Source organism: Natrix helvetica, assembly GCF_964273705.1.
Source record: "Natrix helvetica genome assembly, chromosome: 1".
Classification (NCBI taxonomy): Eukaryota; Metazoa; Chordata; class Lepidosauria; order Squamata; family Natricidae; genus Natrix; species Natrix helvetica.
Window position 1 is genome coordinate 217,117,619 of NC_138548.1, and position 26,200 is coordinate 217,143,818.

General features: G+C 42.5%; 1 protein-coding gene across 1 annotated transcript in view; it reads left to right on the forward strand.

The window, feature by feature from the left end:
- MARCHF9 (membrane associated ring-CH-type finger 9) overlaps positions 1 to 25,149 on the forward strand; it is a 51,591-nt gene extending 26,442 nt beyond the window's left edge. Inside the window, exons 2-4 of the mRNA XM_081939189.1 lie at positions 9,318 to 9,473; positions 12,321 to 12,513; positions 24,027 to 25,149. Of these exons, the coding sequence (XP_081795315.1) occupies positions 9,318 to 9,473; positions 12,321 to 12,513; positions 24,027 to 24,355 (678 nt within the window). The 3' untranslated portion in view covers positions 24,356 to 25,149. The remainder of the gene's footprint in view (positions 1 to 9,317; positions 9,474 to 12,320; positions 12,514 to 24,026) is intronic.
- The last annotated feature ends 1,051 nt before the right edge of the window (positions 25,150 to 26,200 follow it).

Genomic DNA, 26,200 nt, shown 5'->3' on the forward strand with positions numbered 1-26,200 from the left:
GACGTTTCACTTCTCCAGAGCTGAAGAAGCTTCTTGGATGAGAAGCAAAATGTCTTCAAAGGAAAACCAGAAAGTCCAGTTGCCTCTTGAAAAAGCACCTGTTCTGACCCAGGCTTCCTTAAAAAGCAAGAAGCAGAGTCTTGGTCCCAGCAAAACCTCTTTTATTTACATGACTGTGAATTCCTTTCATTCACAGTCAGCAAGGGTTGGCAAACAGTCTTTCAGTGGAATATTTATCAACATGAACCTTATCTCGTTTGGAGACCTGCCAGATAGCTAGTTTCCAAATGCAGGGCAAGGCAACACTTGGCACAGAGACTCTTATAGTCACCAACAGAACTTTCCACTCTTGAAACAACTGAAGGAACGAATTGTTTCCTGCAAAAGCCCACTCCTCTTTTGTTTCCTCTGGGAGGGGCCAATCACCTGCAAGGTGTGGCTTTACTCCCAAGTTGACCCTGCTTTCTTAGTTGTTGTCTCCTGGCAGCTCTGCGCATGCGCACACTGGGAATGGGCTCCAGCTGTTCTTCTGCCTCACTGCTGTCTAACTCCCTCTCTGCCTCCGATGCAGAGCCCTAGTCTGAGCTTTCCTCAGCCCCCAGGACTGGCCCATGTTCCTCCCTACCCTCCTCACTTGTGCCGGCGGGCCACAACAGCACTTTTGGGACATTTATTCTCTCTGCTTTCCTGTTTTCTACAGGGAGGCATTTTCTGTGGATAGAGGTTCAACACCTGAGATGGAACCAAGGGATTCAGAACAGATTTTCCTCCTTTGAAAGTAGGGTGGTGGTGGAAAAACCTCTACACACTTCTAATAGTAACACTCCTTTACATGAACACTGCCAGCACCATCAGCGCAACTGAAATGTATGAAGCTGAGACACAAGTTAATCATCTTAGTAACAGTCTGTGCCTTGGGCTGGCTGGCTGGCTGGCTATGAATTTGGGAGTTTGCAGTTCTGACACATCTACAAGGTGCCAGGTGGGAAAGGCTCTCTTTGATGTCTCCTTGGGGAAACGAAAGTGTGAAAAAACAAATAGGGGCAAACTTGTTTGCAAACACACATTCATTAGGAAGCCACAGAGATATCTGCAGCTGCTTGTCAGGTATATTTTTAGGAACAAACGGGAGCTTTACTGCTTTAGGAATGTGTGAAAAGGCTCTGTGTCTCTAGGATTTGTATCAGAGGCTTTAATGGTTTGAGTGTTAAGAAGAGGCAGGAGGGGAATGCCGAGAGGTTGTGGGGGGTTTTGTCAGTCGGATTCTGCAGCCAACCCTGACATGAGCTGAATAATTATGAAAATTGCACTGTAACATTTGACTTTCCCATTTAATTAAATTTGATTTTATTAAATGCAGATTGCCCTCGGCCTCAAGAGAAGTAGTTAAGACTTATTTGGATGACAATAGCTGTACTCATGTGCTCAGCTGTACAGTGACGTTGGCAGGTGCTGTGGGAAGAAAGCCTCGTGCCTCTCTCAAGTCTGGCCCTATTGTTGGGTAGAGGGAAGCCATAGTTGCTGGGTAACAAGTGTGTAACAACGGAAGGGAGGATTGTGCATAGGCCACGTTACTCTGAACTTCAGGCTACTTCCAGTTATGCTGAGATTCAGCTATTCTGTAAGGTCAGTGCAATGCTACCTTAGCCTTCCGACGTTCCAATCAACTCTGAACTGTGCATTCAAAAATGTGCATGATTAAGCTTCTATATGATCTAGTCAAGTGCCTTCCTTATTCCAAGTTCCGGATCAGACACATGACTTGTACCAGGATTTATGCAGCATTCTTCAAATCCTGACCCTCCTTATTTCATGGATAGTAGGAACTGTTCTGACCTAGGCTTCCCAAGGGCATGAAGCAAATCCCTTGCCCCGACAAATTGTTTTTTGTAAATTTCACAGTAAGTGTATTAATTTACTGTGAATTCTGCTCATTCACATCTAGCAAAGTCTTTCAAAGGAGGATTTACAGTCACAGACCTTATCTGGCTTGGAGAGCTGCCAGGCCGATAATGTGCAAAACTTGACAAGGAGTCTCGGAGAGTCAGGAACCAATTAAGTGAAAAAATTGTCTCCTGCAAACTCCACTCCCCTTTCGCTCCTCTTTGATTTCCTCTGGGAGGGGCCATTCATCGTCCACCTGTGGCTTTCCTCCCAAGTTGACCCCTGTTCTTTAGCTGTTCCCTTCGTCTGGCAACTCTGCACATGTGCACACTGGGAAGAGGCTCCAGGTGTTCGTCTGCCTCACTGATGTCTGACTCTGAAGGCAGCTGATAACTGGCATATGATCTCTGCCCCCCTCTCTGCCTCTGACACAGAGCCTTCTCCAGACTCCAGGACTGGCCCATGTTCCTCCCCAACCTCCTCACTGTCTGAATCTGCTGCCAGCTCCACTGTCTGCTGGCAGGTCACAGCAGGAACAGGCTAAGGTTGCTGGGCTACAGGAGTGACTTACTGATGGCTTTCTTTGATTTCATTCTGGGCAATTGTAAAATAGGAAAGCATGATCCTTTAGTATATTCTGCTAGTGACCAAACGATTAAATTGGTCAAGAATAAAGAACAAAAATTATTTTGTACACCTGCTAAACTCACTTAAACATGACTTTGGTCAGCATACATCTATCAAAACCAAAAAAAAATCAATTACTGTATAATTAAAAGTACAATAATAGTTAAGAGACGCAGGATCTCCTATCATCCTGACCCCACACCATGGGGGATTGGGAGAAGAACAAGCTTGTAATGTCTTTCAAAAATGAGCAAGGTCAACACCACCTGTATTTTGCTGGGTGGGGAGACGTAATTCCAAGGGGAAGGGAGTTGGCGGCTAATCAGAGAAAGGCAGTCCCACAAGTAATCCAGTCCTGTACCATGTAGAGCTTTGTAGGGGTCAGTAATCCAAGGCAAAATAACTGAGGAAATAAATATCACAAGTAATGCTAGGCTTTAATGATTTAGGCTACAATAACAGAATCTTGAAAGCCTAATGGGTTTTTTCCTTCGTTTCCTCATATACTAGTGTTGATATGAGGGCGGTTTTCTTCCCCATGCCTTCCTGTATTTCTAAGCTAAGTTCAAATATTTATTCAACATTCGTCACCTGTGCATTTTTTTCAAAACCGTCTCTGTACAATAGCAATTGCACTTAGACTTATATACCGCTTCACGGTACTTTACAGCCCTCTCTAGAGCGGTTTCACAGAGTCAGCATATTGTCCCCAACAACAATCTGGCTCCTCATTTTACCAAGCTCGGAAGGAGGGAAGGCTGAGTCAATTTTGAGCCAGTGAGAATTGAACTGCTGGAAGCCGGCAGTCAGCAGAAGTAACCTGCAGTACTGCATTCTAACCACTGCACCACCTCTACAATAGGCAATATTCAAGGTCATCTGGAAGCTAACCTGGCGGCAGTGCACCTCATGAAGTAGTCGTATTACATAGCTGTACTGAGGTTGATTGCTTTTTCAAGCTGGTCCCTTCCAAATGTATTCACTCCCATAATTCTCTGTTATCCAGCTGGGAAGGTACCAAGGTACTGGTTCGGTATGGAATGGATTTAGACCAGGGTGTCCAAACTTGGGAACTTTAAGACTTGTGGACTTCAACTCCCAGAATTCCCCAGCCAGCATGGCTGGCTGGGGAATTCTGGGACTTGAAGTCCACAAGTCTTAAAGTTCCCAAGTTTGGACACCCCTGATTTAGACAAAGACAACCATATTCACAGGGGGATAAGAATCCCAATTTAGATTTATAAATGTTTTTAAATGTGTAAATGTATGTCTGCTTTGTATTTCCCACCCAAGACAGGTCAAGTTGAAACTTTCCTAAGGTCGCTTAGAGTGGTTCCCTGCAACATTTTCTTTCTTCTTAGAAAGTATGAAAGCTCTGGGCTTTGTCACCCCTTGATTATGACATTTTATTTGTAAAAGGTGTATTCATGCGTACCGTACGTTGCTGTATTTTTGTAGACTTTTTTTTACCTACAATTTAAAAGTAAAATAAAGTAAGAATCGTGATAAAGTGTGATGATCCTGATAAAATTCCATGGAACTATCTCCACTGAAAAAAGCCAATGAGATCCACACACACAAAAAGACTAGCGTCAGTTAATCCAGAGATACTATTTGGGGTCTTCCTGAAAGCCCTGAAAAATTGTAAGTAACTGGCTAAAATTCAGAGGCAAACTGATGCATTCAACTTGGGAAGCGCTATTGTGGAGGAAGTTTTGAGCGCCAGTATAGTGTGAAGGTTAGTGTATTGGAAGAGACGAAGGAAATTCATTGTCCAAGCCCATTCTGTCAGCTGTAGAAGCTGATGTAGCTGCTTGGAGCCAGATTCTCTCTCTCCAATCAACACATTTCACAGAGTGATTGCTGTGGGAATAAACGTGGAGGACAAAGGCCTATGGATGCCATTTTGAGCTGCCAGATTAAAAAATGGGATATTAATCAACACTTAGAAGCGCACAGAAAATAGGACCACACCTGATCATTTTTAATATACAAGGAGAAATAAGAAAGAGAAAAAAAACAGTGTTGTGTGTGAATCAAACTGGAGATTCCTCTAATCTAGTGTCTTGTTCCCAAACAAATCCCAACCAGACACTACAAACTGCAACAGCAAGATTCTGCTCTCATGTTTTGCAGCCACTAGTACTGGGAAGTTTTGAAAATGCAGATAATATGTAACCATCTTTCTAATAGCCACCAATAACCCTCATCCTTCATGAATGAATAGGAGGAGGTATTCCTGAGGCCTCCAGAACCTAGATTAGAAACATGCATGACTATAGGCGTTCTAGACTGTGTACAGCCACACTACTTTGAAGAGTTGTCAACTCCAGACCTTGGTTAACCAAAGAGATGCTTTGATGTACTGTGATGTCTTTGTTGCAACATCTAAAAGTGGGGTGCCATTTTGATGGCAGAAGGGCTTCAAAGGGGTGCTTAAAACCCCAATAGCTGAGCGGAATGTGTACATGTGGCAGTGGGGAAGCTATCTCACATGTCCTATTACATGGCAAATACTACAGGGGCATCAGATCAACATATCTTCCTTCCTCTATTAGAGAAATTTCTAGGGAGATCAGACAATTTGTACGTGAACTATCTCCTTTAGAATTCAAATCCAGCCGCCACTCATGCAGTAGCAAAATGATAATAAGGAGAGAGAGAGAAAAAAACACCTAAACAACTAAAGACAGGGATGGGCTGCTACGGGTTCGCCTGGGTTCGGGAGCTACCATTACAGCCTGTTCGGAGAATCTCCAAATCCCACCCCTGGCTGACCAAGCCCAGCCCAGCCCTCCCCTCCCAGGAGTCTCCATGCACCCCTTTTTGGATGCAAGGTAAGTGCAGGGCCCATGCAGAAGCTCAGAAAGAGGGGGGAAATTGCCCTCTTGGAAGTTCCGGAAGGCGAGAAACGAGCTTGGAGGAGGCAGTTTCCGCCTTCCAGAGGCTCAAGGAAAGCCTGAGGAAGGCAAAAATGCGTCTCCCCCCCCCCAGGGTTCAGGAGGCCAACTAGGCCACGCCCACCATGGCCATGCCCACCCAACAACCAGCCAAAAACTCTGTTGCTGAAATTTTTGAAGCCCACCCCTGATTAAAGATCCTTATTTGTATTACTAATTCGCTTAGTTATTTTCCAATAATTTTTAGAAAATGGATTTATTTTAATGTTTAACTTTTGTGGTGGTATGTGACCATAATAAAGATGGATTCTGATTCAAAGAGGTGCTTCATTGAGGGTCCATTCAAAGCCAAGATCTCTGAGGCTTCTCATAGTTTTAGCATCATGGCCTTATGTGCATCATGAGAAGCCAAAGTTAGTTGTTAGTGTAGACAAGTGGCAGAGCTACAATCTTGTACTGTTACAATGTATGATTGCATATATGGGATTCATATTCTATCTAGGAACCAATTCAGTGGTGGGTTTCAAATTTTTTTAGAACCTCTTCTGTAGGTGTGGCTGCTTTATGGGAGTGGTTTGCTGGCCATGTGATGGGGTGGGAGTGGCTTGCCGGCCATGTGACTAGGTGGACATGGCCAACTTGTAAAAAGGGTGAAACTCACTTAACAACGCTCTTGCTTAGCAACCAAAATGTTGGCTCAGAAACTCTGGCATTTGAAGCACGCAAGTCTTAAAGCTGTCAAGTTACAAGACCCTTGCACCCCTAAGCCTTTAGGGAAAAAAAACCTAGGGGTGTTCAAACTTGACAGCTTTAAGACTTGTGGACTTCAACTCCCAGAATTCCTCCTCCAGTCATGTTGGCTCAGGAACTCTGGCATTGAAGTGTGCAAGTCTTAAAGCTGTCAAGTTACAAGACCCTTGCACCCCTAACCCTTTAGAAAAAAAACGCCAGGGGTGTTCAAACTTGACAGTTTTAAGACTTGTGGACTTCAACTCCCAGAATTCCTCCTCTCACTCTTCATCTTGATGACGTGCGGACAGGCGGGGGGAGGGAGCTGGAACCGGTTCTAAACGGCACAGTAGATTTGTGGAACCTCTTCTATAGAAGAGGTTAGAACTGGCAGGAACCCACCCCTGGACTAATTAGACCAACTGTGCTAGAACTATACTGTACTGTGTGCCTGAAACAGAAATTTCTCTTCTGACCTGAAGCTTTTAACTCCTCACCCTATTGACAAATGGAAATATATATCCCCCTTCTTTTTCAATATCTTGTTCCCCTTTATTCTTTACCCTGTCCCTCATCTTCCTAGTTATCTAAAGCAGACCAGAAGCCTGGACTTTTTCACCAATCCCACAGAGGGATTTAGTAATTCAGTTAATCATTGATGCTTTGCTTTCCAATAGTTTATGGCTCTGAAAGGGGGGAGATCTTTTTCTCCCTTTATAGCATGTACCATAAAACGTGATTCTAATTTAAATTGTAATTCTTCCGCTTCATTTCTGTTATCTGTTATTATGGTAGACAACATTCATAAACTGTGCTTACACCAGAGGTGGTATTCAGCAGGTTCTGACCAGTTGTGGAGAACAGATAGTGGAAATTTTGAGTAGTTTGGAGAACCTGTAAATACCACCTCTGACTGGCCCCGCCCCATCTATTCTCTGCCTCCCGAGTCCCAGCTGTTCGGGAAGGAATGGGGATTTTGCAGTATCCGTCCCCTGCCTCGCCCACCAAGCCATGCCCACCAAGTCACGCCCACAGAACCGGTAGTAAAAAAGTTTGAATCCCACCTCTGGTGCGTACGTGTGTGATCATTGGTGCAGCACCCAAATGCCTATCTGTGAAGCCATCCCCAATAAAATCTGTCATTCCTGCATCTGTCTCCTTAAATTCTGAAGTTTTTTTAACTGCTGTTGTCTCTCTGTGTGTTCATACATTGGGAGATATTTTTCAGCAGGATGCCTGTACAGAATGCATTGTGGGCAGAGGTCCATTACTTCTGTTTTTCTTTCAGAGTAAAAATTCACAGCATCTTAAATAAATGTGTGTGGGGGGGGTACGTATGTGTCTGGTTTTTGCTTTACAAACTGGGGACCCCAGTCAGTGTCTTCTGGTCTTTTGTACTGGGTCTCCCCTTTGTTGCTATGTGATGGGATTCATAAGGCCATCAGTTGTACCTGAGACAGGGTGTGTGAGAACTCTTTCTGACCCCTGCGTTGCCTGTCCTCCATTTGACAGGAACCCACAGCAATTTCCTTTCTGAGGCTCATATCCATAACATATCATTAATACTTCCTGCAAGCAGGTCTGAAATATTGATGCTAATTGCTCTTCTGGTTTGCCTAGGAGCACATTAAGTAGGTAGAACTAACAAGCCACTTTTAAAAATAATCAAACAGGGCTAATGGACAGCCAGCCTAGAGGTGGGCCTTATTACCCAGAATTCTCTGAGTAGGCTTTGAGGGGATTGTTTGCTCAGATTGGGTGTTCTTGGCATGATGGGAGATCAATCAATCAGAATAGAGCTGGAAGGTACCTTGGAAGTCTTCTAGTCCAAACACTCTGCTCAAGCAGGAGACCCCATTCCATTTTAGACAGGTAGTTGTCCAGTCTCTTCTTAAAAACCTGCAGTGATGAAGCCCCAGGGGTGGGTTCCTGCCAGTTCTAACCTCTTCTATAGAAGAGGTTCCACAAATCTACTGTGTTGTTTAGAATCGGTTCCAGCTCCCTCCCCCCATCCGTCCGCACCACGCTTGCCCCGCCTGCTGCTCACTTATTAGCTGGCTCACCAATCGCCCCACCCACCTCTAAGAGTCCTATCTAAACCTTAAAGTCTTAAAGATGTCAAGTTTGAACACCCCTGGGTTTTTTTTCTAAAGGGTTAGGGGCACAAGGGTCTTGTAACTTGACAGCTTTAAGACTTGCATGCTTCAATGCCAGAGTTCCTGAGCCAACATGACTGGAGGAGGAATTCTAGGAGTTGAAGTCAAGAAGTCTTAAAGCTGTCAAGTTTGAACACCCCTGGTTTTTTTTTCTAAAGGGTTAGGGGTGCAAGGGTCTTGTAACTTGACAGCTTTAAGACTTGCGTGCTTCAAATGCCAGAGTTTCTGAGCCAACATTTTGGTTGCTAAGCAAGAGCGTTGTTAAGTTTCACCACATTTTACAAGTTGGCCACTCCCACCCATTCACATGACTGCCAAGCCACTCCCACTTGGTCACATGGCTGGCAAGCCACTCCCACCCAGACACATGGCTGGCAAGCCGCTCCCACAAAGCAGCCCACACCTACAGAAGAAGTTCTAAAAAAATTTGGAACCCACCACTGTGAAGCCCCCACAACTTATAAAGGCAAGCTGTTCCGCTGGTTAATTGTTCTCACTGTTAGGAAGTTTCTCCTTAATTACAAGTTGCTTCTATCCTTGATTAGTTTCCATCCATTGTTGGTTGCCCTGCCCTTTGGTGCTTTGGAAAATAAGTTGAACCCCTCCTCTTTGTGGCATTGTTGTTGTTAGTATTAGTATTATCTCTTATTAATTAAACATGAAACTCAGTCAACTGAACATTTAAAAGTGCATCACAAATATCATTGACTGGTGCTAATGGTTGTTATGGGTTGTTGTTATTATTATTATTATTATTATTATTATTATTATTATTATTATTATTATTATTATTATTATCCAAGATATAGAAGGATAGGGTATAGGTTAGGAATAGGGAACTATAGTTTTACAGTTGTCGCCAGATGCCAATACCCATCATCCCTAGCTAGCCAGGATCATTATTGGGGATGCTGGGACTTAGGAGTCCGGCTAGAGACCATATATAGAGTCTGTTCCTCTACTGTAAGCCGTAAAGGATTCCCTGCTTTAATGTGATTCCTCCAACTCTCTTTTCTTGCAGGGGGAACTGCTCAGCCCCTGTCGCTGTGATGGTTCTGTTCGCTGCACCCACCAGCCTTGCCTGATTCGCTGGATCAGTGAGAGGGGCTCCTGGAGCTGTGAGCTGTGCTACTTCAAGTACCAGGTCTTAGCCATTAGCACAAAGAATCCATTGCAGGTAAGCCTTGCCTGGTGACTGAGCTTTAGGAATAGTGGCTGGAAGGGGAAATAGAGGAGTCAATAGCAGGGGATGGTAGACATGGTGCCTCTGGCCCATGTGCTATACATAATCTTTGTCCTCCTCCTCCTCCTCCACCACCACCAACTCCTCCTCCTCTCACACATGCACACAAACACACACACACATGAACACAAACACACACACACATGAATTGAAGACTCACCTGTTCCGACTAGCGGGCCTGGCATAATTACAACAGTTACCTCCTGGTAGATGTACTATTAACTGGTTATTTTAGGGGTATTGTTTTTAATTTAATTTGTGTGTTTCTTAGGGGTTTTAAAATTATATTTATATATACTGGCTAACTGTACAGTTCTTTTTAATTCTATTTTAACCTCCTCCATATTTAACTGTACATATTTAATTTTTCTATTTATTGTATTTTGATGTATTCTCTGCATGGACTGTACACCGCCCCGAGTCCCTTTTGGGAGAGGGGGCGGTATAGAAGCACAGTAAAATAAATAAATAAATAAATAAATGAACACATACACACATACACATGGTTACCATCACATTCAGTTATTATTCCATCTATCCCCCTCTGAGATATGGGGTAGATGAGAAGGTTCCCCAGAAATGCCTGTTTTCTTGGATGTACATCTCCCTCCCCACTTGTCTTTTTTGTTCCTCCACCCCATACACTAGCCTTATCAGCCCCAAATGGTGCTGGAGGAACTGCCCAGAGGGAGCAGGTTCCGCTTTGAAGCTGCCGTTCACTCCTAATATATCAACAGAGGCAGTCGGGTGACCTCCACCAGGAGTGTCATGCTGGAAGGGATCTTGGCAGATCAAGATACTGTACATCTGCCCGTGTTCCCTTGTTCTCTTCTGCAAGTGCAACATAATCTGGGAGGCAACATTTGGCCTGGAAAAGTCTCAGGCATAACCTTTATTTTTAATTTTTTTTGTTTTTCACGGTGGAGCATAACCGTTTGCTTCAACTTTGGGTGCTCCTTTCCCTCACTCCATAGCCTCTCGTCTTGTGAATTCCGGCTCCATGTAAGGGGCGAATGGAGAGGGAAGAAACTGAACCAAGTGACAGGCGAAGAAGTCGCGTTGCGGTGACTGTGCCAGTGACAAAAGAAATGAATTGGTCCTGAGTCATGCACAAGCGGACAGTTTGCTTGGCAACGTCAATTCTTGTCCTTAACTCCAGGGACAAGCTGTTCAGAGGGAAGCTGCTTCCTCTTTCTCTAACTTGCTCCTTCCTCATGGAAGGAACTGTAAAAGTTTTTTTAAATGTATATATATATGGTATATATATGTAATATGTAATACAGCCAGGGTTCGAATCCCAGTAAGGGTATGGCTAGCTGATGAGCTAAATAGCTTGAAATAGATCTATACTAGTCTCCCTTTATTTATTTATCAACACAACTACAACACAAACATAGCAAAAGCAACATTAAAAATAAAAATATCGTTTTCTGCCTGGATGGTCTTCTGTAATGAGCCGAAGGACAGAAAGGGGGAGTAGTGAGCTTCCTCCCATATTTGGGCATACCAGGGGTTGTAACACAAATACATACAAACATACATACATACATACATACATACATACATACATACATACATACGCAAAGAATATAGGAGTTTCAGCAGCGGGTTCTAGTGCTGAAAGTAGACTAGAGGAGACTGAGTGGCAACTTACCTTGCAAATATGATGTATTTATTTATTTAAGTATTTTCATGGGTGGGTGGCTACAGGTCCGCCCGGGTTCAGGAGAACCTGTACCTAGTGTTATGGCCGGTTCAAAGAACCTCCAAATCCCACCCCTTGCTGGCCCCACCCACCCCTCCCCTCCCAGGAGTCTCCATGTGGCCCATTTTGGATGTGAGGTAAGTGCAGGGCCCATGCAGCCTCTCGGGGAGGGAGGAAAATGAGCCTCCTGGAAGTTCGGGAATGCAAAATAACGGGCCCATTTCCAGCCTCCGGAGTGCCTCTGGAGCCTGGGTGTGGTGGTGGTTTTTGCCCTCCCAGAGGCTTGAGGAAAGCCTCCAGAGTCTGAGGAAAGCAAAAACCCTCCCCTCCCCCCCACTCTGCCATGGTGCAGGAGGCCAACTAGGTTATGCCCACCCAACAACTGGGCAGAGAACCCATTGCTGAAATTTTTGAAGCCCACTCCTGGATATTTTGTGTGGCTGCCCAACTCACCTCAGTGATTCTGAACAACTAATGGAACTAAACAAACAATATGTGCAAGCCCAGATCCATGACATTTAAACCTAATTGTGTCATACCCCTTCCCACCCCCCAATGACAAAAGCCACGGCATCTCATGGACACAGACTAACCTCCCAAATGATCAGATGATCCAAGTAGATCTTTTGGGATGGACAAGAATGAAACTTGTGTCACTTCCTTATCAACTGTAGGCACATGCATGCTCTCTCTTTCATGCAAAGAAACCACCCTCCAATACGAGAATTAATGCTTTTTAACTTGACAGGGGGTTGAGTTATGGCAGGGAAGGATAAAGAATTGGTGGCTCTCAAGATGTGGGCGAATGTCTTTGTTAGTCCCAGTGATGGATGCTGAAATGGTGCTTCAGCCATCTCTGGCGGGCCACTGCCGCTCCCGCCTTACTACAGAGAGAAGAAACGTGAATAGAAGTTGCAGCTAGGATAGGAGAGAAAGTAACATTACATTTGCTCTGCTAATCCCAAAGGTGACTTGCATCACCTCTGTGTGGTTTGGATTTCTCGGTCCTATTGGGTAGGCGCGCCCATCAACTCCACAAGAGTAATCACCCTCTTGGCTTGTTTCCTCCTTTACAGTGGCAGGCAATTTCCCTGACGGTGATTGAAAAGGTGCAAATTGCAGCCATCATCCTGGGTTCCCTCTTCCTCATTGCCAGCATCTCCTGGCTGATTTGGTCGTCACTCAGCCCCTCGGCCAAGTGGCAGCGGCAGGACCTGCTCTTCCAGATCTGCTATGGGATGTACGGTTTTATGGATATCGTCTGCATAGGTGAGAACTTCCTTTTCCCAAGCTGTCTTTCTCCTGTCGCTTGAAAAATGACCGTGTTCCCTTCTTACAAACAGAGGATGCCACAGGCAGACAGAGGCCATTCCCCATGTTTCTCTGGTTCTCCTATGAAAATCAAAGCACAGAAGGACCAGGGTAGATTTCAGTCAATTTGTATCATGGTCATTAATGAAATCCAGAGGTTTCCTGGAATGTCTTCCAGGAATAGTCTTAAGGGCATAGAGCAGGGGTGAAATCTATTTACCTTCGCTACCGGTTCGCAAATGTGAGCGCACGTGCCACCTCCGTACATGCGCAGGGCAAGCCTGCTACCGAGCGTGCCTGAAAGGTAAGTAGAACAGCGGGGGTGGTTGGGCTGAATCCGCTATGCCATGTGATTTGGATTAGCTAGAAAGCAGGAAATCCTCGTCGGAAATACCGGTTCTCACTGTGTCCAAAGTCACTGAGTTTTATTTTAGGACTTACCCATTAATTCTGAGGTTGCTTTTGCTCTTTCTAGGAGCAAGATCAGCTTGGCTTACAATAAGGAGTGCCTTTTAGTTTCACAAATTCATTCCCGACTTCAGGAGAAAGCTGAAGAACGTGGGTGCTTAGGAGCAACTCAATTTTTTAAAACATAAAAAAAATTACCCAGCTGGGTGTCAGCACCTAGACCCGTGATGGTGGACCTATGGCATGCTTGCCGGAAGTGGCATGCAGAGCCATCACTCTGGGCATGAGAGTCATCGCCTGTTGCTCTTCCGGGTTGCAGAGTGCGGGTCAGCTGGTCTTCACGTCTGCGGGAGTGCCGGAAACCGGTGCACATGCATACACCAGGAAGATGATCTTCCAGTTTCTAGAGTGTACATGCACACTGTTGAGTTGGTATTTGTGGGCGCATGTCTGCCAGAAACTGAAAGACCAGGTGGCCAGTGCGCATGCATGCACCGGAGACTGGAAGCACAGCCTGCACACCATGCAATGGCTTTATTAGTTTCCGTCCCGTGCACAAATGCGTGCAAGCACACACTCCAGTTTTGGCATTTGGTGCTGAAAAGGTTCACCAACAATGACCTAGACAGTCTTAGCAGAGACCAAAAAAAGATAATATCGGTAGCTCAGCCTTTAAATGTGGGGTCCTTGACGGTCTCTGAGTGTGGTTGTTTTCTACTTTGTTTCATTACCAAAGTAGGTGACGTCATCATTCTTTGGTCATAAAACATCTGCAAGAAAACAGCCGAGCTCAGAGAGCACTAAGGACTCCCATAATCTTAGCAAATCTCAAAAAACCAAGTGCAGTTGAACTTGGCTAGTGCTTGTCTGGATGACTACCAGGAAATCTCTGAATTATAGGTAAAACGTAAAAACAAAAATACTTGAAAAAGGCAAGAGACAAATATTGTTGCCAAAGAAACTAGATGGCTATATCTATGAATTCACCAAAGTTCAGCTTGAGTAGGGAGACTTTATCTTTCATAGGAATATTTAAGGAATACATCCAACAGTAATTAAAGGAGCCCAGCATTGTTCAGGCTTCAGGGTGAAGCGGTGGGGGCTGAAAAAAAGAAGAAGAAAAGATGTTGCCACTTTAAAGGATCCAGAGGACTCTTAAAGCAGTGGCATATATTATTTTTAGGGTAAGCGATAGCCTGCAAAAGACTCGGCTCTTTTAAAGGGTATCAGAGGGAAGCTGTACTTGTGAGCGGTCAGAAGCCTTTCTTCTTGTGACGCATGCATTTTCCTAATATTAACTGCATGACGCTACATCATGCAGCTTAGTCATAGCCCTAGAATTTGCAAAATATTTCTGTTGAGGCCTTCAGAGCTGAACACACGGCCCACCCATCCCTGGAGAAACCGTCTGTCATCTAGGCTGGCATGTCATCATTGTTTAGTTTACAAATCACCCCACCCTTCTCTGCTACCCACTCTCATCCATGGGACAACCTTCTGGTTCCATCTTCCCCCTCACTTCTGCTTTACCCGTATGCCAAATACTCCATCATAACATAAGTGAGCCAATAGGCATAAGGGAGCCAATCCCCTCCTTTGAAATCCCTAGCAGATTGAAAAAGGCTATAATTCTCAATCCGGTACTTTCCAGCAAGCAAAATGAGTAGAATTATGGCGGAGGGAAGCGGCTTGAATATTTCAAGACCACATGGGCAGGGTGACCAGTTCAGGACTGTAGGAATCCAGACCACTGTTGGATGGTAGCAAAAAAAATACTCAACGCTCTCTTGGACATCATGTAATGATCAATTAGAGGTGGCCTTAGGGGTGGACTGCTACGGGTTTGCCCAGGTTCGGGAGAACCCGTAGCTAATGTTATGGCCAGTTCGAGCTGTTGAGCTACCAATCAGCCCCAAAGGCTGTGAATCTCACCAAAGATTAACATAACAACAACAACAACAGCAATAATAATAATGATTAGATGAAATGGAATAACCGCTCCCTTTTGGGTCTCTAAACCCAAAGAAATAAATGTGGTGCATCAGGATTTTTTTTAAAAAAATATTGATCAGTCTTGCCACATTATTATTACTATACTATTACAGTAAATCTCAATTTAATAACCTAACAGGGTAAAAGGGGTATCCATTAAACCAAAGTGTCCATTGCATCAAAATAAGAATTTACACAAGATTACTTTTTGTAATTTGTGCATGTGTAAAATGGCATTGGTTCCCCCAGAGAGAAATTTGGTGTTTTGCATCCAAAATCTTCTAATACAATACAATACAATACAATACAATACAATAGTAGAGTTGGAAGGGACCTTGGAGGTCTTCTAGTCCAACCCCCTGCCTAGGCAGGAAACCCTATACCGTTTCAGACAAATAGCTATCCAACATCTTCTTAAAGACTTCCAGTGTTGGGGCATTCACAACTTCTGGAGGCAAGCTGTTCCACTGATTAATTGTTCTCACTGTCAGGAAATTTCTCCTCAGTTCTAAGTTGCTTCTCTCCTTGATTAGTTTCCACCCATTGCTTCTTGTTCTACCCTCAGGTGCTTTGGAGAATAGTTTGACTCCCTCTTCTTTGTGGCAACCTCTGAGATATTGGAATAATGCTATCATGTCTCCCCTAGTCCTTCTTTCTCTTAAGCTAAACATACCCAGTTCCTGCAACCGTTCTTCATATGTTTTAGTCTCCAGTCCCCTAATCATCTTTGTTGCTCTTCTCTGCACTCTTTCTAGAGTCTCCACATCTTTTTTACATCGTGGCGACCAGAACTGAATGCAGTATTCCAAGTGTGGCCTTACCAAGGCATTATAAAGTGGTATTAACACTTCACGTGATCTTGATTCTATCCCTCTGTTGATGCAGCCTAGAACTGTGTTGGCTTTTTTGGCAGCTGCTGCACACTGCTGGCTCATATTTAAATGGTTGTCCACTAGGACTCCAAGATCCCTTTCACAGTTACTACTACTGAGTAAGGTATCACCTATACTGTACCTGTGCATTCCGTTTTTGTTGCCTAAATGTAGAACCTTACTCTTTTCACCATTGAATTTCATTTTATTAGATAGTGCCCAATGTTCAAGTTTGTCAAGATCCTTCTGTATCTTAAGCCTATCTTCTGGAGTGTTGGCTATTCCTGCCAGCTTGGTATCATCTGCAAATTTGATGAGTTCCCCATTTATTCCCTCATCCAAATCATTGATGAAGATGTTGAAGAGTACTGGGCCTAAAACAGAGCCTTGGGGTACTCCACTGCATACTTCCCTCCATGTAGATGCAGTTCCATTGAGAACTACACGTTGAGTGCGGTTGGTCAGCCAGTTACCAATCCATCTGGTGGTGATGCTGTCTAACCCACATTCTTCTACTTTATCTAGTAGTAGGTTATGGTCTACCTTATCAAAAGCCTTACTGAAGTCCAAGTAAACTATATCAACGGCATTCCTCTGGTCCACTAATTCTAAATGGAGATCTATTAAATAGAGCAGGGGTCTCCAACCTTCGCAACTTTAAGACTGGATGACTTCAACTCCCAGAATTCCCCAGTCCTCCAGGCTTAAAGTTGCCAAGGTTGGAGACCCCTGAAAGAGAGGACCTTCTTCATCATCGCCAAATGACTTTGTCATAATCCAGCCAAAATCTTTTAATTCTTTAAACCATTATTCAATTGGATAACATTTGTAAAACATAATTTCACATAAGAATCATTGATTTCTATTGAAAAAAATACCTTCCCGAGATATTTCCATAAAGAACAGTGACTTCTAAAAGTGTTAATTGTGGATTACAAATATGACTTAATTGCATTAATCGGCTATGCTTTGTTTGTTTGTTTGGATTTATATGCTGCCCTTCTCCAAAAGGACTCAGGGCGGTGTACAACATTAAAAAACACACATCCCAAAAGTTAAAAAAAAATTAAATTCATATCCAAAAAAAACAAACCGAATTTTGAGAATTGCATTAATTTTAAGGGGTAGAGTCCTTAAAAGGATATATATTTTTCAAGCACGCCTAACAATTGAAAAAAGTTGACCCGAGGGCTTTAATGAATGACAAAAAAGGGTGCTTCCTTTTTTTCCCCTGAGGTCTGAATCATTTTTACAGCATATTCAGCCTTAATAATTTGTCCCCGGTGCACCCTGTGCTGTATTTGCTGGTGGGTTTCTCATCAGATGACTGGATATTTTTCCTTTAGCACTACACACCCTTGATTGGAAAGAAACCTGTTTTAAATTGGAAGCTGGTGACATTCACTAAAGAGACCGAGCCAGGTCTATGGCACTGATGGATGAGCTCTGTTGAGATGGGTAGGATAACAGGCAGACTCTTGTGGGCAGGAGCCAGCTGCTGTCACTGAGAAATGAATGAATGACTTTTCTGTTTCCCCCTTGATTTGACTGAATTACCTGTATTGCATGGTAATGACCCACCTTGGGAGAAGGCAGCATGGCGCTCAAGCAATTGCTACTAGGTGTTGCCTCTTTGGTACATATTTATATTTGATTGGTGTACCAGGAGTTTGTGAACAGATCGAGAGGCGAAGACTTGTATTTCTTTCACAAAATTCTTTTTTTTTTAATTAAAAAAGTACTGTGATCAAACAAACATGAATCAATTTCACTTGTTGAAATACATATAAACCCTATTGTGACATCTCATCTAGTGAATGGTTCTTGGAAAAATTCTGATTAAACATTCTGATCACCCCCTTTATTTATGTAAAGAGAGTTGAGTGAGAGTTTTGTTTATTCTTAAACATACTATTGAGAAACAAAATCTTTATATATTCTTTAATGGCAAATGGTTCACAAAATGTGTGTTTCCCATCAATATTTCAACTTAATACAATAGTAGAGTTGGAAGGGACCTTGCAGGTCTTCTAGTCCAACCCCCTGCCTAGGCAAGAAACCCTATACCGGCTATCCAACATCTTCTTAAAGACTTCCAGTGTTGGGGCATTCACATCTTCTGGAGGCAAGTCGTTCCACTGATTAATTGTTCTAACTGTCAGGAAATTTCTCCTCAGTTCTAAATTGCTTCTCTCCTTGATTAGTTTCCACCCATTGCTTCTTGTTCTACCTCAGGTGCCTTGGAGAACAGTTTCACTCCCTCTTCTTTGTGGCAACCCCTGAGATATTGGAACACTGCTATCATGTCTCCCCTAGTCCTTCTTTTCATTAAACTAGACATACCCAATTCCTGCAACCGTTCTTCATATGTTTTAGCCTCCAGTCACTTAATCATCTTTGTTGCTCTTCTCTGCACTCTTTCTAGAGTCTCCACATCTTTTTTACATCGTGGCGACCAGAACTGAATGCAGTATTCCAAGTGTGGCCTTACCAAGGCATTCTAAAGTGGTATTAACACTTCACGTGATCCTGATTCTATCCCTCTATTTATGCAGCCTAGAACTGTGTTGGCTTTTTTGGCAGCTGCTGCACACTGCTGGCTCATATTTAAATGGTTGTCCACTAGGACTCCAAGATCTTGAAGAATTAATTTTATGTCAATTCCCTATGCATGTAAAATAGAGATTACTAACTCAAAACTGTAAATGTTCATTATTTTTTAATAATTTGTGCTAATAACCATAGACAGGGTGAGTTTATGTAAGGCAGGGGTTGGGAACAATGGCCTTTTTATGACATGTGGACTTCAACTCCCAGAATTCCCAAGACAGCCTCAAAAATTCTGGGAGTTGAAGTCCACAAGTCACAAAAGGGCCATCTTTCCCCACCCCTGATCTAAGGCTTGGTGACAGTTTTCCAAAGCAAAGATTTTGTAACAGAATAGTTATGTCTTCACCATCATTAAGACTAGTAACAAATAAAAGGATTGTATTATGCCACTCTACGTGGATAATTTTTTACGTACAATTTTTTCTTATTCTGTATTAAGGGCTACATGTGGCTTACAAGATTTTTTTTTAAACACAATTTATTTATTTACATATTTCATAGCCATTATATGCTGCTCCAGTCATAACATTTTATTATGCATTTTTAAACAATAGACAAAATACTAAATTAAAAAAAACAGTGGGCAAAACTAAAAATACTTGTTACAAAACTGGTGATAAAGAAACAAAATAGAGAAAAGGAAAAGTTATAAACAATCTAAGTATATCACCTATACATCAATATTAAACGATATACGGATAGTCCTCCACAATTGAGCCCAGAGTTTCTGTTGCTAAGTGAGTTTCACCCCATTTTATGACTTTTCTTACCACAGTTGCTAAGTTGTTAAGCTAATAACATGGTTGTTAAGTGAATCTGTCTAGTTTCCCCATACCATCAGAAGGTTGCAAAAGGTGATTATATGATCCCGGGACACTTCAATAGTTATAAGTCAGTTGACGAGTATTTGAATTTTGATCATATGACCATGGGGAGGCTACAATAGTCGTAAGCGTGAAAATGGTCATAAGTCACTGTTTTCAGTTCTGTTGTAACTTCGACCAATTACTAAATGAACCATTACCTGTATTAGTTTTCAAATTGAAAAGAGAATAAGAATATATTATTATAAATATGTGGACATCTGTGTCAAAGGTATTATGTCATTTTTAATTAGTAGAAAAAATTACCCTTAATGTCTGGAGTAATAATAATAATAATAATAATAATAATAATAATAATAATAATAATAATAATAATAAATAAAAATAAAAATTAAATTAAAAATCATGATTGTAGAGGGCCAAAGTGTACAGTTTATTGATATAACTGTTCCTGGAGATGTTAGAGTCGAAGAAAAAGAACTAGAAAAAATCATGAAATATCACGAACTGGCCATCAAAATTACACGGCTATGGATGAAATTAATACAGGTAATGGTTCATTTAGCGATTGCTCGAAGTAACAGGGAACTTGGTACAATGTCCAAGAATTTTACAAAACACATAAAGAAATTGCAGCTTCCTGCAATAATACCAGCAGAACTGCAAAAAACTGTACTACTAGGAACATCGTACATCTTAAGAAGGTACTTGGCTGATACTTAGGAAGCTGGCAGCAACCCGTATCAACCATCAGTAGCAGTCAATGGTATTTGTGATGCATTTTTGAATGTTCAGTTGACTGAGTTTCATGTTTAATGAATGAAAGAAATAATAATAATAACAACAACAGCAACACACTGACAATAATGTTAGTATTATTTTCCAATTTCTTAAAATAATTTTCTTAATTCCACATGCCCAATGTAGCCAAAGCTGCTCAAAATTCCACATTGTTGAAACATAATCCAATATGAACATTATCGTCTTTAACATTAAATGATTTCCCCATAAAATTGACTGATGCATATTAACATATTGTTCCAAAAAGATGCCAACATAAAAGAAAATATGATACAAGTCAGTGATCTCTTCCATAAAGTTAAATATTCATGAGCTTCAATGTCAGCAATCCAGTCTCCAACCCGACAGGGCCCAAACATCTCCGGCTTTTTCCAGTCTCAGAATTGAAAGGTCCTTTTTACTATACATTGACCCAAGTAATTGCCAAGGCCTTAATGGAAATAAATCAGAAAGTTTCCAATGAGATCCACAAAGGAAGACAGCCTACTAAATTTCCATTCCACATAGACATGGCTGATACGATAAAAGCTCACTGATATTTTTGAAATCACCAGCATTAAAATATAACCTCAGTTTAATCAGGGAAATCCTTGGCAGCCTGATTTGCATATAAAGGTGCTCAATCATTTGTCTATCTGAAGAAAATACTTGGGTGAGGTTTTTATGTTCAGTTTCTTCCGGCTCTTTATTAACAGGTATGTATGTGCAGTTTTTAAAAATTCTATTTTTATATCCAGTTTTGAAGACTCAATCCCCTAAGACTGTGTAAGCACAGGTAGTCCTTGACTTACGACCACAATTGAACCTAAAATTTCTGTTGTTAATTGAGACATTTGTGAAGTGAGTTTTTCACCATTTTACCACTTTTCTTGCCACAGTTGTTAAGTGAACCATGGCAGTTGATAAGTTAGTAACCCTGTTTTTAAGTGAATCTGGCTTCCCCACTGACTTCGCTTGTCAGAAGGTTGCAAAAGGGGGAAATCACATGATCCCAGGACACAGCAAGCGTCATAAATATGAGTCAGTTGCCAAGCATTTGAATTTTGATCATGTGACCATGAGGATGCTGCAAAAGTTGTAACTGTTAAAAAACAGTCATCGGTCACATTTTTCAGTGCCGTTGCAACTTTGAATGGTTACTAAATTAACTGTTGCAGGTTGAGGACTACCTGTAGTCCTACTTGCCGAAGGCCAACTCAATTTTTGTAGTTGAGCAAGAGATTTAAATCTTGTTTTACATTTCTGGAGATTTCCCCACCACCATCATCAACACACACAGACCTCTAAAAAAACCCAATCCAGTGGGGAGAAGGTTAATTTAAATTTGTTTCGGGGTGGAGGTGGGGTGGGGGAATGGAACGAAAGTTCTCATACCAATTATGAATATTTTCCTTTAGAATGATGAATAAAACATATATTCCACTCTTTTCCTGCGCACAAGTTACGTCTAGGACTAGGCAACCAGAAGACTTTGCTTACCCAGAAACCATTAAAATTTCATGCTAAGGAGATGCAATCGTTGCAGGATGCTCCAGCTTGTGCTGCAGTTTTCACCAGAGAAAAGCAAGAATTCACTGCCATTTTTCTCTTGAGTGCCTGCGCGTTCGTTGTGTTAGAGGTCAGTGGGACAGAGCGGAGCCAGCAGCAGTTCTGCCTCCTCATAGCAGAGAAAGTCAAGGCACTAAAAGAAATGAAAACATAATACTCCTTTACTGAATGTTTGGAATACTGAATTCATCCGACTGCATTGTAGCTGCGATGATATATATTTTAGAAGAGAAGCCAAGTTAGTCTTCTGCAAAAACAACAATGAAGCACTTGTAGCACTTCGATGCTGGTGCCTTGTCCATATTCAGGTAGTCCTTGTTTAGTGCCCACAGCTGGGAACCAGCAACTTGATCGTTAATCAAAATGATCACTAAGTGAATCGTCACGATTTGACGGTTCTCCTTCAGCTCTCCTTTGCTTTAAAAGGTAAAGGTTCCCCTCTCATGTCGTTACCGACTCTAGGGGGCGGTGCTCATCTCCGTTTCAAAGCCAAAGAGCCAAAGAACCGGCGCTGTCCGAAGATGTCTCTGTGGTCATGTGGCCAAAGGTGCACAGAACGCTGTTACCTTCCCACCAAAGGTGGTTCCTATTTTTCTACTTGCATTTTTAACGTGCTTTCGAACTGCTAGGTTGGCAGAAGCTGGGACAAGTAATGGGAGCTCACTCCGTTACGCGGCACTAGGGATTCGAACCACTGAACTGCTGACCTTTCTATCGACAAGCTCAGCATCTTAGCCACTGAGTCTCCGCGTCCCTTTGCTTTACAGACCTGTAAATGCAAGGATTAGTTGCAAAGTTAGTTCTTCATTGCTGTTGTAACTTCGACAGGTCAATGTGTGAGGCAGTCACTAAGCAAGGACTCCCTGTAGTTCATTAGATGGATTGTAATCCATAAAACATATATGTTATTATAAATATGTTGGTCTTTAAAAATTTTTTTTGAATACATCAGGTGACTTAAACAGACATCTTTCATGCAAACTACAGAAGTCATTTGCAATTGCCTTCTGCATTTTTTTCAACCTTCCAATCCAGCATCTGATCTTTAAGGTCCCTCAAACCTTTTTGTTATTATTTTTTCTAGCCTATCTTAATAGTACTAGAATCCTTATTTATTATAAGTTTTGTGGTGAAAGCTAAACACTATACACGTTTTTAAATTAATGGATCCCTTATATTCTTAAACTAGAGAAGCCAAATATTAGGATTTTAGGGCATACAAAAGCATGCATAATGTAATTTATATTCAAAAGGTAACAAGGGGATTTTAAATCTACAGAGAATATTGAAGAAAAATACTTCTATTTTTCCCCTCCCCCAAAAAATTTCTGTATCATTTTTCTTGGCTTCCGAAGGTACGAGGATCTTTAGATCTTTCATATCCTGAAACAGAGCTTTGTTCCTCTGTGAAAATTGAATGTACACAAGTACATAGCAGAAGATAAATGATCAGAGAGATATGGGTGTTTTGTGGCAGAGTGATGAATTTCACTAAAGTTGGAGGTGGAAATAAAAAGGACTGCCCAAGTGTATTCAGCGCATCAGCCTGTTATCCCTGAGCTTTATTTCATTTATTCATTCATCTAATTAGGTAGTGTCAGAATGTGCCCGACGGTACATAGGAAAGGGGGTGATGGTGGAGGGAAACAGGGCGATTTCCTGCTCTGAAGAGCTTAGTGTGAAGTTCAGGAAAATGGAGATATGGCAACATGGGGGGAGGGGGAAATATGTTCACGCTTTGGTGCAGATTCAGTTGGAAATAAAGCAAAGGAATAAGGGGAAAGGATAGCTTAGCAAATACTGTGAACCCTGCCAGTTTTGGCTTATTGGTTAACCCAGGGGTGTCCAAACTTGAGAACTTTAAGACTTGTGGACTTCAACTCCCAGAATTCCCCATGCTGGCTGGGGAATTCTGGGAGTTGAAGTCCACAAGTCTTAAAGTTCCCAAGTTTGGACACCCCTGGGTTAAGCCAATCATGGCTTAATGCATTGTGTGAATCCAGACAGGGTGAGAGGTAGCCTGCAGGAACTAAGAGGATGGGCTGAAGTATTTAGGGAAATGATGTATCCTGCATGGCAACTGACTGAATGTGCAAAATGGGTGATTGATTGATTGATAGTTGCATTTCTACCCCACCTTTCCTCAATGATCGAAGGCAATGCACATCCTTGATTTAATTCTTACAATAATTCTGTGGGATGGACTGGCTTGAGAAGTAACGATGTAGCCCAAGCCACCCACTTCCTGGTCTTGGCCCAAACTTTTAAGCTATTAGATGAAATAGCTTGTGATTATTTTGAGTCTTTTGCAAACAAGGCAATGCCCTCTAATCTAAGCGTATTGGTTCAAGTCAGCTTTTCCTTAACCCTCTTTGTCTGCGGAAGGATCACAGTTGTCCCTCGTCTCTTTCCACAGGCCTGATCACTCACGAAGGCTCCTCGGTGTATCGAATATTCAAGCGCTGGCAGGCAGTGAACCAGCAGTGGAAGGTGCTGAATTACGACAAAGCCAAGGACCTGGGGGAACCCCTCAGTGGGAGCACAAAGCCAGGGGGGCGGAATTCACGGACGAATCCCTCCTCAGGGAGTGAGAGGACCTCCCAGCGGGGCCAGCGGGTTAGGACTATTTTGAACCATCACTGTGGTTATACAATTCTGCACATTCTCAGCCACCTGCGGCCTAATGAACATCGCGGGGGCTCCGGTTCCGGCCGCGAAGTGGTCATGAGGGTGACGACCGTATAATAACCGCTTAGGGAGCTTTTGTCAAGAGGGAGAGGCTCTGCAGATCCGATGGAAGGAAGACACCGATGCCCTTGCTTCCACACACAGGCTCCGTTCTGAGCCCCTGCGGGGTTGGCCACACATTGAATACTGTCTGATGAAGAAGGCACCCGGCTCTGTGGCATTGCCGCAGACCCCACTCAAGCCTTCCTTGTAAGGGAGGAGCGCCTCAGTGTGGTTTCCTCTTCCTGACCTCCCATCAATGTGAATTCTTTTCCTTTCCATCCAGGCCTGTGAGGAAAGGAGAGACAACCCAGCCCTCCCCACCCTGGCCCAGCCTTCCTGACGCCATCTCCCTGGCTTCTCTTGTTATGATTAAACTCTTCGGAAGTTGGGTGGGCTTTTAATTTATTTTATTTATTTATTTTTTAAAAATGGCCCCTTGCTGGGTCGCTTTCTGGACAAGTCTTGGCGCCAACCCATCCAGAAATTTGGAAACATTTTTACCTCATCTTTCAAAGGAAAACCTGCCAGAAGAACCACGCCTTGCCACCCTCATCCTGTTGCTCTCTTTCTCTCTGACCAGGAGATGCCAACCAGAGAGGCTCTGAACTTTGACCATCCCCTCCCGAAAAAAATAAATTTGAAAAATGGTGCAATAAACATGTTTCTTAAAGCAAAATGGCATCTTGCAATAAGGTTGCTGCACGTTTCATCTTTAATTTACTGCATGGAAGTCTGTTTCTCCTGTTCTCCCTTCCCTCCCTTCCCTTTCTCTCCAATTATGGAAGGATAAAGGATTGTTTATATACAAATAGGTGTCTTCCATTTGCATTGTGCACTTTCCTTTTTGAAGTTCTGCTCCAGAGAGGTAGACGTGTGTATGATAGATCCTGGGGGAGAAGGGAAAATATACACTTGGGGGAATCAGGCAGGAGGGTGGGTGGAAACCTCACTATGTTCAGCCTTTTGGGTCTATTTTGAGAAGAAAGAGTTTAAGTTCTTGTTTAGGACTAAGCTACTTTGAACTGAATGGGGTTTGTTTCTGAGTGGACATTTATAGAATTGCTCTATATATCCCATTTATGCGACAATTATGGCAATCGTTTCTTGCATTTAAGAACTTGAGCTCAACTGTAGTCCAATCCTATGCTTGTTGATTTGGAAATAAGTGTTACTTTAAGTTCAGTGGCAATTTACTCTGGTGAATAAGCAGAGGATGGGGACATTAAGTGTCACTGGTATCTCCTTCTTGTCTTAGCTGAACGTATTACAATTATGTTTTTTAAAAAAAATTTAAAAGGAAACATTATGACATTTTGAGACGTTCAGGCATATTTCCATAGTTGTGGTTTGTTCCCACCAAATTCTTCCCCAAAACCAGTGGTGAAATTTAAAAAAATTTACTACTGGTTCTGTGGGTGTGGCTTGGTGGGCATGGCAGAGGAAGGATACTGCAAAATCCTCATTCCCACCCCACTCTGGGACCAGCCAGAGGTGGTATTTGCCGGTTCTCCGAACTGCTCAAAATTTCTGCTACCGGTTCTCCAGAACCTGCTGAATTTCACCACTGTCCTAAAGGATGTTTCTGTTTTATGGTTTATTGTGTGAATGTAGGATTCACTCCTGAACTTGACCATCTGGACATCTTTAGTTTGATTTTTAAAGATGACTTTCCTGGTCTTCTGGTTATAGAGATAATATTTGTTACCTTAACATGGATATTCTAAGCAACGATCTGTAATTGCCCTGGTTGACTAAAAGTCATGATCTGGATTTCCAAGAGACATTCCCCAGACACATTGTCTTTTAAAACAGTATTATCAAATTCATAATAGAGTACCTATTCTTTTCATCTTCTAAAAC